This window comes from Gymnoscopelus braueri, assembly GCF_963280865.1.
Source record: "Gymnoscopelus braueri genome assembly, chromosome: 10".
NCBI lineage: Eukaryota > Metazoa > Chordata > Actinopteri > Myctophiformes > Myctophidae > Gymnoscopelus > Gymnoscopelus braueri.
The window spans coordinates 13815170-13829315 of NC_137611.1; the positions used below are offsets into that span (position 1 = coordinate 13815170).

General features: G+C 45.7%; 1 protein-coding gene across 1 annotated transcript in view; it reads right to left on the minus strand.

Annotated features, from left to right (window-relative positions):
• Positions 1-14146, minus strand: part of LOC308094424 (receptor-type tyrosine-protein phosphatase mu) — a 240057-nt gene that overhangs the window by 132784 nt on the left and 93127 nt on the right. Inside the window, 1 exon segment of the mRNA XM_080441069.1 lies at positions 11870-12163. Within this exon segment, the coding sequence (XP_080297195.1) occupies positions 11870-12163 (294 nt within the window).

Here is a 14146-nt window from a genome sequence, read left to right on the forward strand (position 1 = left end):
AAACCAGCCCAAAAGAAGCGACTATGGGCCACATGAGCACTTTAACACATTGATTGCCAAGATCGCATCGATGCGTTCTTTCAAATCCATCGCTTGAATGCCAGCAATTCAAAAGAACGCATTGATGCGTTATTTGAATTTTCATTGTTTAATCTGTGATCGCACGGCTCTGTTTATTTCTCATCAGCACTTTCGTTTTCCACTTACGTCACACTCACCCGGAGCCGGATGTAAAAAAAAAAATCATTTCCGGGTCACATTGTTTTTCTCCGGTCATTTTCGGCCAGAATAGGGAAAAAACACGTTTTTTCACACGGTATAAAAAACGAACGGACAGCTCAACTTCTATTTTCTTTGGTCCGGGTGACTAACAGTCATCGTCGTCGTGTATCACATCGTTTTCAGGCCGATCAGCGGATCAGGGATTGTCGAAAACATAACATCCGGTGAATGACAGGATATGACGTGGGCCTGTTTGGGAGGGGGCGAGCGAGGTGATCAATGTGTGGATTTGCTGCTCTCTACTGGTGGAACTGTCGTATGTGCTTAACACCACAATCAGAGAATTTATTGAATGAAAAATTACAAAATTAAAAAATTAAAAAACACGCAAATTGCTGGCACAGGGGTGAGTACATTATGAATAAACTCTGGCAGTCAATGTGTTAACATATACATCAGCTATTTGAAAATAGCAGATCTACAAGCTCACACGTGTCGTGATGCGACACGTTGTGAGCTTGTAGATCGGAGCGTTGTGAGCTTGTAGATCTGCTATTTTCAAATAAAATCTTGCGGGGAAATTATATTAAGCAGATCTGGCAACCCTGACAATGACGATATGTCACACGTGAACAAACATGGTTCAGGACTCTGGGCATGAGAAGAAGAAGTGGCAGACATTACGGACACTAAAAGAGAAGTGGCCATTTGGTAAACAGCCTCATGACAATTACACATTCTCTCCTTGAGCTAATTGAGGAAAGGGCTAATTGTTCCGTGTTCCCCACTGGCTCCCCTACGGCATGAACACCAGCTGTCTGAGAGAGGGAGGGTGAGAGAGAGAGAGAGAGAGAGAGAGAGAGAGAGAGAGAGAGAGAGAGAGAGAGAGAGAGAGAGAGAAGAGAGAGAGAGAGAGAAGAGAGAGAGAGAGAGAGAGAGAGAGAGAGAGAGAGAGACTAAAAGGGTCTGTGGCGGAGCGGACCACAGCGATCCACTGCCATCCGTACCCAGTGGTGGAAAAGTAACTACTGTAAGTACAGTACATTTACTCAAGTACTGTACTTAAGTGCCATCTTGAGGTACGTTCACTTTACTTGGGCATGTCAATTTTATACTTTATATACTTCTACAAAATGTTATTTCTGAGGCAAATATTGTACTTATTACTCCACTGCAATTATTTGAAAACTATAGTTACTTTGCAGATTCTGATTATTACAAAACATCCACAAAGAACAGCCGATCTACAAGTTCCAAATGCCTCAAGGCGTTGTGAACTTGCAGATCGGTTATTTTTTTAAGATTCTGACACATTTTGAAAATAATAACTACTTTTACTTTTGGTGCTTATATTTTGGATGCCAATACTTTTGTACTTTTACTCAAGTCAACATTCTGAATACAGGCATCTTTCTTGGTATTTCTACACTGTGGTATTGCTATACTTTTACTGTGGTAAATCATCAGAGTACTTTTTCCACCACCGAGGGAGAGGCACTAAAAACTGCGAGAGGAGGAATCTGTGGTTGGACGTATACGCCCCAACCGACCGCCGTGACTCAGGATGACATCATCGGTTTGCATCAACAGCAAGGTGCCTTCCCTTCGCGCGTTCCGCCGCCTGGCAGAGGGGGTCAAGGTTGACCTCCAGGAGAAAAGGACGAAATACACACACACACACACACACACACACACACACACACACACACACACACACACACACACACACACACACACACACACACACACACACAGAGTCCTCTCCACTTAATGTGAAATGAACGGGTTGCACTGAAGGGGCGATATCTCCTATAAATCCTTTCACATATAAGGGGGGCCAGGCGTGTGTGTGTGTGTGTGTGTGTGTGTGTGTGTGTGTGTGTGTGTGTGTGTGTGTGTGTGTGTGTGTGTGTGTGTGTGTGTGTGTGTGAGCGCGTGCGTGCGCGTGCTGTGCGTGCGTGTGTGTGTGTGTGTGTGTGTGCGCGTGCGTGCGTGTGTGTGCGTGTGTGTGTGTGGAACGATGCACGGCGGCAATTTTCAAATAGGACCCACAGGCCTGTGAATGACAGCTGATGAGGTGGGCCTATTACGCCCCAGCCTACTGTGAGTGCAAGGTTAGTTTTATTGACTGTATCATAAGCGCGGGCACAAATCACAACAAGGCTATCTGCTGGAAATCCATACCATTTTTTAACGCCGCTCACAAGCTATCAAACGCTAAAGTCTACACCGACCGGGGTGAGAGTACAGGAAATATGACTCCAATATCCCTCACCACCCCCCCCCCCCCCCAGTATGGCAGATAGCTCTCGTGGAATAGAGTTATAATAATGATTATGAAAGCATCCCTTGAAGCAGGAAATTACTGAGGTCTATCTTATGCCAGGGCACACGGTCCGACCGGGCTTCCAGTGAAGAGCTAGATTGGTATTCCAAGCAGTGGACAAATTATCACCTGCTCCCGACGCTCTGCCAGTGTAATTGAATAATTTGAATTTGACATTTACATAGAACTATTAGTGGGTTTTTATCATTACAGCTTGACATTTAAATAATGTTTTTGAAATTATCAGCACATTATCTCCCCTTGTTAATTCAGATGCCCCCCGTCCCCCTCCCCCCATACACACACACACACACACACACACACACACACATACACGTTCAACCTTTAGCAATCCACATTGATAACGTGATTAGCACAAAACATGGAGGAGAGAGGGACAAATAACCCTGTGTGCTTCAGCCTCGCTGTCCTGGAGGGAGACTTGAATTGGTGCACTCAGCCCTCGGGTAGAGAAAGACATTAGTCCTGGATGAAAGGAGACAAATTGGGCATGTCCAGAGCAGAGCCACTTTACTGGGAGACAAGTGTGTGCCTGGTGTGTGCGTGCGAGTGTCCGTGTGCTTGCGTGTGTGTGTGTGTGTGTGTGTGTGTGTGTGTGTGTGTGTGTGTGTGTGTGTGGGGGTGTGTGTGTGTGTGTGTGTGTTTTCCACTGCAGGATACTATTCGTGTTTGTGTGTGCGGAGTTAAATGACACGTGTGCGTTCTTTATGTGTCAAAGGGCCGAGCATCACACCAAGCTGCAACATTCATCAGATGTGATCTATTACTTCAAGCTTGCCGCGCCGTGCACGGCGTACACCGCGTCGCGTCGTGCCGTGCCGTGCTGTGCCGGCGATCTTTTGTTGTGATCTATATTATCACAGCCTCATTGATTAACCACTTAAGCCCTATATAATTCATCGTACGACAGATGGCGAAAATCGCCGATCTACAAGATCACAATGCGTCGCATTGCGGCGGTAAAGAACGTACTTTTTTTTTATTATTTTTTTTAACAAAATAGTGGTTAAAAGCTGGCTAAAAACGAATAAAAACAAAAGAAAAAAATATGGTTGGTTCTCACTCGCAAACATTCTTTTCCACGTATCCCCCCGCTCAGCCAATGGCGGCTTCGGGAGGGAGGGACTACTTCCTCCCGAATAATTAGAAACCCTGTCAACTGGCTGTCGTTCATCAGTGCCACCACCATGTAATCAGGCTGAAAACAACACTCAAGGTTGGGGGGGGGGGGGGGGGGGCAGAAGGAGGAGGAGGTGAAATGCTAGTAAAGAGGAGGCGTTGGGAGATTAAGCTAGAAGGAGAACAATGCCTTCACTTTAACACAGCCTGTCAGAGGTCTGGGCTGGGGAATCGTGAATGGCGGCCCATCGTCTCTCTCTCACAGACAGTGCTCGCCTCATCTCACTTTCCTCGCCAGTCAGCACTGTAAACAACGTGACAGCGGCCCAGATTAGATCCCAGACAGAGGGGGGGTTGTTTTCATGTTAAAGTGTTCCATTCTCAGGTAGTCAGGGCCCTGATATTGCTTGTCACTTAAAGTATCTCTCTATTGCGCAGTGTGTGTTATTCACTCTGCGTTTGTTTTTTTTTCATACTTGCGGGGAGGCTGAGGCTGAAGGCTTGAGTTATACTTAGTCGTGAGCAGGTGCCTTGCAGCGAAAATAGCCGATCTGCAAGCTCACCGTGAGCTTGTAGATCGCCCCATTGTCGCTGTGCGATACCACCGTGCAACTAAGTATAAATTACGCTGAGAGCAGGGCTGGGAGGGAAGCCCATTTTGTTTGCCTCTCTCTCTATCATATTTGGTTGATATAGCAGTGGGGCCATTGAGTTAATGACATGGGGCTTCCACACTTCTTGAAATCATTTTCATATCACACACGCCGAGGCGTTGCCGTAATGATAGCTTTTGATAACCGACAATCAAAGCTCTGTTGGCCTCCTAGAGTGCTACTCTCTGGAGATAAGGAGGGCGGGGGGGGGGGACGCGGTTGAAGAGGAGAGAGGGAGAGAGAGAGAGAGAGAGTGAGAGAGAGTCTGAGAGAGAGAGAGAGAGAGAGAGAGAGAGAGAAAGAGAGAGAGAGAGAGAGTGTGGTTGGCTTGTGTGTATGCGGTGTGTGTTTGTGTGTACTTGTATTACTATACTTGTGAGGGCCAAAAGCGAGTTGTAAGATCAGCTATTTTTGGCTTTCGGGGTTAGAGTTAAAAATGTAAAAAAAATAAATGATGTAAACATCGTATTCCTAAAATATTGATGTCCTCACAAGTATAGAATATATATAGTGTGTGTGTGTGTGTGTGTGTGTGTGTGTGTGTGTGTGTGTGTGTGTGTGTGTGTGTGTGTGTGTGTGTGTGTGTGTGTGTGTGTGTGTGTGTGTGTGTGTGTGTGTGCGCGTGTGTATGTGTATGTGTGTGTGTCCGTGCGTGCGTGCGTGGGCGGGCCAGTGTAAAGAGTGCTGGGGGGTGGGGGGTCATCTGCAGTCATCTCGCAACAAGTACAATCGAGAGGGTTTGAGTCCTTGGGGTTGACACGTGTACACAAGCAGTAATTGATGGCATTTTAAGATGCTGTACATGGAACTACAGTGTTACCCTATATAAACACAGATATATACACACACCAATATCCACCCACACGCACGCACACGCACACACACACAGCGCGCGCGCGCGCGCACGCACGCACACACATAACCCGCCCACGACTATACCCAGCCATCCATCGCCACCGTCCACACACGCACGCACTCCACACCTTGGAGGCATGGGTAATCAGAGGGATTTATTGAACGGCTGCGGTCTCCCCTCACTCTATCAAGTCTTTCTTTATGGGCCCTGTGATTAATGAGGGTGCCACGATGGGGTGGGGGACGGACGAGATGGGTGTGGAGAGAGAGGCCTGGCGGTGAGGGGAGAGCGCCGTGCTGGGAGACCTAGCGGAATGAGCCCCGACCCCGTCGCCACCGACACCGCTGACATATCCCTGTCCTGTCGTTGAGGGGGGAAATGGGGGGGTTGGGGGGTTGAGGAGGTGGTGGGGAGGCCGTACGTGGTCCTTCTTATTCGTCTCCGGTTCGGATGTATACAACCAGACTGAAATGAGTGCCTCCTTGGATGACAGGCGGGAGAGGGGGGGGGGGGGGGGGCTAGTAGGGGTGTGGACCAGGCCATCTATAATTCAGCAAAAGGCTTGGTTGAAATCTGTGACAAAAATTACCACAGATAGACCATGAATAATTAATCGCCGAGAATGGCAACACTTAAAAGACCTTGAAAAGCATTTCTGTTCAAATTAAAAACGCGCGGAGGAAGAGGAACGCACTTGTCGCCACAGCATGTCTTAACTAGCGCTGGCTGGCTGGCTGACGTCCTCTGGGGCATTCAGGCGACAGTGTTACAAACACACAGCACACAGCAGGCTTCCTGCTGGAGAAGTGCTGAAGAGATACCCCGTTGGAGGAGAATTTTTGGTGTTGTTCATAAATGCTCTGCATTTCTGTAGCGCCTTTATTCAAAAGCTTTACCATGTACGTTTACACATTCACCCACTCATACACAATTCACACACCGTCGGCACCGAGGAAACCGTGCAAGGTACCGCCATCAGTCAAGTTCGGTGTACTTTGCCATACGATGATGGTGTTACGCACTGAATATAGCCAATCCATACTGTATGCTCTACAACGCGTTGCAGAAGCTTATAGATCTGCTATTTTTGACACACGATGGTGTAAAGCGCATACATTGGGCATTAGGGGTTCAGTATCTTGCTCAAGGACACCTCGACACGAAAACAGGAAGAGCCGGGGATCGAACCGGGACCTCCTGGCGGCTGTGTAGGATGCCTCTCATTGGGCCAGGGGGGGCAGATGATGTTCCACCAGAATATTATTTTGCGCACATCTGTTTTCCGAGGGCCTCAATTCCAAGGTGTTTGGAGAATAGATAGATGGAGAGATGGAATGGCGAAGAAATAATCATAATGAAACGGCCATAAACGCAGCATGTCCCTCAGCCCATTCTTTCTGTCTCGCATGCCGTTTGAAGACACGTCCTTGAGAAGAACACAATTCGCCGTTCGCCAGCTTTTTATTGTGGCACGCCAATAACCTTCCCCCGGCAACACAAACTCAATCTCTCCTGTTTTCTATGGCTGACAAAAGAACACAAATTCAATGTGCCTCAAACGAAGGCCCCTCATTCACCTTGCCACAGACAATATAAACCCTATAGATCACATGACTGCTAACAATTGTTGGCCCCAGACCACTGTTATCTCAGATGGTGAGGCGAAGTGGCTTTCTATTCATACCTCAAGGCAACAATGACTTTAATTAGAAGCAGTGTCAGGCCCAGCAAACAATTTTCTTTTCTTTTTAGGACAGACAGAGGTGCTCAATCTCAGCCCTGGCAAAGAAAAAAAAAGAGTGAATAGTGTTTTAGGCATGTCTGTCATAAGATAGGAGACCTTCAGTGAGCAATTCATTTGTCTCAGGAATTGATTAAGGTGGGGAAAAAAACAATAGGAATGGGGCCAGCAGGTGGGGTCAGCAATTCATTAATAGGTCATTAAAAAAACACATAAGCCTTATTTTATACCTTTATACAAAAAAATCACACCCAGTGTGAAGTGAGCGGTGCTACTTATGAGTTATTAATTTCATCATGCATCTCGGTAGCCAATCACAGCACGTCCTGAGAAGTGACGTGCTTACATTTTTTACATTATTATTAATTTCATCATGCGTCTCGCTAGCCAATCATAGCGCGTCTGCGAAGTTTGAAGTTAATTTCATCATGTGTCTCGCTAGCCAATCACAGCACCTCCTGCAAAGCTTAGCCTATGGGCGTGTTTTCCACAGCATGGCGTCACAGCGAAAGACAAATTTTCACGACGGAAAGAAAAACTTTCGCCACGGATGGGTCCTAAACCCTCTCATAGGAGCGGTTACACCGCTCAAAAATGTCAGATCTGCAAGCTCTAGATGCTAGTTTCTGCTAGTTTCGAGAAGAAACAATAGTGACAAATGTCAACACATTTCGGATCATTTTAAATGCAACAATACCAGAGTGAGAGCTATGCCACGGTATTGCCTTGATTATTCTCAGTAAACTAAAGCACAATGGAGCTGGCCAGATGTATGGAGAATCAAGATGACCGGAGACGCCGATGGAGGGCTCGTCTGAGAACGACCAAGAGACAGATATTGGCAGGCCATAAATAATACTTCTCGTTCTCAGGAAGGAAGCCATATAAAATGTATTAATTAATTAATTATGTAGCTTCTGCCAGGGTTTCTTTACCTTATATTGACGATCTTTGCAGAGCCACGGGAGCCGTGATGTGCGCGTGGATGTAAACAAAGCATGTCTGGGGGATGGGGGAGGGTCTGATCTATCCACCAGAGAAAAAAATGTGTAACCACAATCGGCCATTTTGTCCCGGTCAGCTGATGTATAACAGCCGTTTTCACCAAAAAAAGAGAAAAAAATTGATAAAACTGATAAAGAAGGAGTGGACGAGAGTGTCGTTTTTTTGGGATGACGTCACATCCGTCCATTCCTTCTTTCAGGGTCCTAGGATCATTCCTGAGTTGCGATAGAGCGCCCTCTTGTGGATTTTTTTGTTGTTGAAAAGACGAGATCTCCGTCAATGGCAGGGAATGTGTTAAACTATGATTCTACTCATCACTACTCTTTCCACCCTACAGACACTGACCTCCGTCCCTGGCTCGCTCTTTTGCAATTAAAATCAAGGGGGCTGAATGCAGATCTCAACCTTGTGTGTGGGTGAGCCTATAATTGCCCGGCTCCTCCCTCCTCGCTCTCCACATTCTGTTAAACGAGTGTTTAAGCGAGGGCTGCTCCCTGATTACCGCCGGTTCCCCTGTGTTTAATAGCACTCAGCGCCGTAGAACGGCAAACTAAAACAAACAGATGAGCCTACTACTCCCACGTGGCGTTTGGAGCGGCGCAGATGGAGGCAACTTATATAGATGGGGCCGCGGTGCTGCTGGCAGAGGCACCGCAGCGCCGAGCAGGTGTTTGAGCAGGGAGCGGACGTCGTGTCCCGCTGTCTGTAATGCAGGATGGGATGGATAGGGCCAGTCCAGAGCGTGGAGGTGGACCAGACCTGGTCTTTCTTCAAACCCAGGCTGTAACTAATGTAGTCTGTGATCGTCTCTCGAAGGCAGCCAGGGGGGAACCAGATGGTTCTTCTTCGAGTTTAAGTATGATCCCAGGTGTTCAGGAGGATGAAGCTGACCTTGCAGAGAATGTCTGTCAGTGAGCGAGCGGCTACAGATTTAGTCAGTGTTTGACCACTTGAGCCCTATTTCAGGAATAGCATAAATTGCCGAAAATAATCTACTATTTCTGCTATTTTAGAAGAATCTTTGAAATTTTGAGAAATGTGAGGAAATGTTGACCTTTCATTATAAGTGGCCATGGCAGTCCATGGCAGCACATGGTTGTTAATGTTGTTAGTGAACACAGTGTGAATGCAGCGGTATCTCTAAGCAAAACATTGAAATAACTAGGATTTACTGTTTGATTGGTGCTATTCAGTCACACAAAAGTATATTCATTATTCAATTCACTTTCAAGTACCTATGTGACGGTCTTACTGTGGCAATCCACACCCATCCATCCGGTTCATCAAATACCTCAAAATGCTTTGTGAATACTATTCAACGTTATGTCTGGTCAACAAGGACTCATCCTCACATAACGGAGTCCCGTGCCAACTCATGTACTCAGCTGGTAATGGCTTCTCTGTGTGAGACGGCGTCTCAATAGCCCTGCTGAAACGCAGCGTTGCCTGCCGAGACGCTAGGCCACCACCTGATCACACAGTGACCCCACTCATGTAGGGGCTCAGCAAAGTGGTAAACAACCTCACGCACACGCACGTCCATCACAAGCCAGGAGAGAGTACAGTCATGCTTCTTTACCTTTTCTCTCCATTCCGATCAGCACAGCAAAATAAATTATTAAGCTAGTAATCCTGGCCAGGAGGAAAAGCAAACAACAATAAAGAGGTAGCAAGTTGTACATTTCATGTGGAAAACCAAAACAAAATGTTTTCCCATGCAGTTATTCTGCGAGCTCCCGAGAGCCACGAATAACCCCAAAAGCAATCATAGCGCCTCGGATGAAATAATACTTCTTTTATGCTCACAATGGAATGAAAGCACTGAAATGGTGTCGTGGGAAAGAGAACCATTCGAGACCACCCATTTGCTTTAAGCTGCATCCAAAATGAATAAAGTAGTAAATATGAAGAGCATTCTGTCATTAGAAACACACTGATCTCTGATCTGCAAAAGTAGACCAAGAAGAGACTAACGACGACGACCGACGTGGGATATATGCAGGAGGCGCCGTATCATCCTGTCCCACACGTTTTCATTAGAGCATTTGTACGGCAAGTGCAGGAATCTATGGGCCTGTCCATATGAACAGTGATGTATCGCGGTGCCCCGTGAGCCTTAACCCATTAAGACCGGGGACGCATCTGCGTCTCATTTTAAGATTTCTTTGGGCTATTCAAAAATAGCAGATCTACAAGCTCATAGCGCGGCACCGAGTGCCGCGCTACGAGCTTGCAGATCTGCTATTTTTGAAAAATCTTGAAAAAATATTTTCCAGATTTTTTTCAAAAAACTGTTGAGATTTAGATTTTTTTTAAGAATCGCCTCAGGTCTTAAAGGGTTAACCGTTCAATTAGGAGCTCTGCTGAGGCCCGTGGCCTGTCACCGGGAACGACCGGCCTGAGAGAGCCGGACAAGATCAAGAGCTGCTTCCTCAAACACACTTCAGGAGCCGCGGCCATCAATCTCCCCGACTGTGGGGGGCGGTAGTGAGGTGGTGGGGTGGCCGGGGGGGGCAGGACCCCCGCAGGCACTGGCCCCTGCTCTGAAGGCTGAGCAGGTAGTATCCATCCATCCCTATCAGCCCTGACTAAAAATGAACGAACCCACGACCTTCACACAAAAAAGGCAGAGGGGGGTTTGCGCCCCCCCGTCCCCCTCCCTCCCTCCCCCATGGAAATTCCCATTTCCATCAGCACTTCTCGGGACACCAAATTAGGTGCTGTGAAAATGCTGAGGCTAGGTTTGTATTGTTCTCCGAGTTGGCAGCACAGCATGGGAATTTAGATGGTTAATGTAGTGAAAAGGGCAATTTGTATCATTAGGAGTTCACAAAGTGTTTATGCACATATAAGGAGTCCCTATAATGGCAACGGTAAAGAAACAATATGAGTGGCTCGAACACAAGGTGCCGCTTTGCTTTACACACGGCATCAATCTGTGTTGCCGGTGAATTAGCGAGGGGCTGGGCCTTTGAAAGGTTTAATAAGCATGCAGTTAGAGAGTTAACCATGTAGCGATGCCGGTTTCAGCACTATAACAAACTATAGATCATATCAGTTAATGGTGTCACACGCATAGCATGTCAAACTAACGAGGGATTTAACCCATTAAGACCTGAGAAGATTCTAGAAATGTCTTCTAAATCCTAAAAAAAAATTGAGAAAAAAAAAACAATTTTTTTTTTCCTCGATTTTTCAAAAATAGCAGATCTACAAGCTCGTAGCGCGGCACTCGGTGCCGCGCTATGAGCTTGTATATCTGCTATTTTTGAATAGCCTAAAGAAATCTAAAGTGACACAGATGCGTTCCAGGTATCAATGGGTTAACACAAGTCAACATAAGGTTGCTAATGCCTGCTTGGTTTATGCTGGAGACAAGCTTATACGTTCCTATAGGCAGTGGCTGTAACTTAGTGGGTACATAGGCTACAGAAGTCACCTGGTAATCAGAAGGTCACCGGTTCCCCTCCCCAGGCCGGAGCTGAGCCAAGACACTGAAGCCCTTACATTTTACTGGGTGTCAAAAGGTCGATTAATTGCACATTGGCAGTTCTTTGTTCCTAGTGCAAGGAGACTGTGAGATGACAATATCCCTATAATGTTTTTGTGGCCTCCGTACAGCATAGTTGTTGGACGTCCTTTGTTGTGGTGTCTCTGTTCCCAGTGTGGTGACAACAACAAACCACCACTTATATATAAAGATCACAGGTCCTGACTAGAGTTTAGCCTTTTTATCATAACGACATGCCATCTGTAGCCTACTGTTGCGATGGAATCGGAGATAACGTTAAAGATTGTTTTTTTCTCCATTCTGTTTTCAAACAGTAAGCATTCTTTGCCTTTTGTAAAAGAGCTAGCACTATAGAATCCTATACGAAATCCCATGAGGTCTGAGTAAAATAATAAACGCATCTCTTCAGACTCACCGGCACACCTGGTCCTGGCCCTCAGCGGTGGTCCGGGCGCTCCTGTGCCTCCCTCCAAGGGTCTGGTGAGTAAAACGCTGATCTCGTACTCGGTATCGGGGTCCAGGTGGCCGATCTTGTGTGTGGTCTTGTCGACGGGCTGCAGGTCGTACATGGTGCCCGACACGGTGCGGTACTCCACCTCTCTGTCGATGATGGGGCCGTCTCCGTTGATGGAGTTGGCGTTTAGCTGGATCCAGAGGTAGGTGGCGCCGACCGCCATCAGCTGGGGCGGGGCGATCGGGACAGGTGGCTCTGGAGAGGTATTTCGGAGACAGTGCTGGGTTAAAAGACGTCAACTTTCAGTATTCATATACAGTATTCACACCTGTGACCTGACAGTTTCCAGTTCACACTGACAAAACAAAACAGAACTGTCCAAACGTGAAATGTCCAGACAACAAGATGTTTTTCCTCCATGAAGTTAGACATTATAAATGTGCATATGGTACATGTACCGTATATTTGAAAATAAAAAAAATAAAAAACTAATGCATTAACCTATGCAATTAATTTGAAATGCGCTATTAACGCCATTTGCGTTAATGATATGAATTAAGTCAATGCGGGTTTTATGTTGGAATGTACTAGGTGTTATTTGTGTTTGCAGTGTGACTTGACAGTGGCCACTGTTCATAAAATGTTTTGATTAATCGCAGCAATTCATGAGAAGAATGAATGCATTTTATTTACCGGTAATGTTATGTGTAGTGTATATTGTAAAATAGTATTAAATAATAAGTCAACAGTTGAAGTTAGAATAGCGCAGGTGTTTCTTCTGTCTAAACAATATTCCAGTGAAAGAGTTTGCTGTACAAAAGCACCACTTTTTTCCCCTTCTTCTTTTTCTTTTTTTTTAACAATGGTAAGGGTTAAAAGGGCTATGTGAAATCTCTGTGAATAAACACTTACAAGTATTGAGCAAATAAAGTGCTCAAGATCAATTTTGTCTGGTAAACAAACAACCTGAAAGTAGAATCCCTTCATGTTCACCAACAATGGCTTCGAGTTTTTCAATAGAAAAGGCCATTTCAGAAGAAATTCATGCTAATCAATAGTTCCAACACATGAGGCTCATCAGCGGCACGAAACTGCCTGAGTCATGCAATCAGCAGTGGTTTTGAAGGCGACAGCAGCTTTCAGCAGTAGCATAAATGAAATCAGCTGGACCTTGGGAAATGGACTGGCCTGTAGCCTATACGTATATATTGATTTCAATCAGAGGACAGCTACTGTACAGCAGCCTCTGATAATTGACAACTACTCGAGTTGTCTTTTGTCTTGTCTACTTTTCCATCGCATTGCAAAAGACTATTACAGTTAGAAAATCCCTGGACTCCAGTGATAGACAACGTACTGAGCAATGCACGCATGGTCCATTTAAATGTAGCCATCCCATATGCAGTCAGGAACTGACGGTTACTGTACATTCTGTACTTAACCACAACCTCACTCACAGGCTGGAAGACAGCTCCAGGCCTGTGTTGCGTACACACATGTATGAACCCCTCTCTCTGCCTTGTCTTTCCTGTCATTAAGGCAGTCACACAAAGGGGGGATTTGTTTGTATAAAGGTTGATAGCTACTCGGTGGTATTGTAGCACAGTGCTGCTGAAGACACATAATATACTGCATCAGGTTGTTGCGCGAGGTACTTTGACAGGCATTAGTAAGAGATTTGTTTGTGAGACCTGTTGCTTTATGTGTTGTTTTGGTGTCTTGTCTGATGGTGGGCATGTACTAGCAGATACATAGTGTTAAATAAACAACCCAGCTTGGGAATATAGGAGGTTGGTACAGTTTGGAATGCAAATACATGTCTGAGCACCATGCCTACTGTGAAAATACCTAGGTTATACTGCTTATTTTTTTGGGCCCAGTGTAGTGCACTTTTAAACAAAGCAGAAATGCCCCAAGATTTATTCTTTTATGATTGAATTTAATTTAAGATAACAAATGTAGAGCCCTGTATCAGGAACTTCAGTTATTACATTATAGGCTGCTACATTCCCCTAATATGAAGTAATCATTAACTGGACACCCAGTTAATGATTCATTTACAAATCAGGGCATGAAACTGATTTTCTCCTTCGATCACAACAGCAGGTGGAAGTTATATCTATAAAATCTCACTTTTATCTCACTACCCAAGTCCTTCAGACATGCTTTAGTTTGTTGGATAACTTTTTATTTTATTGTAGAGACATCACTTTTACATAACAAATACAGAACTCATTG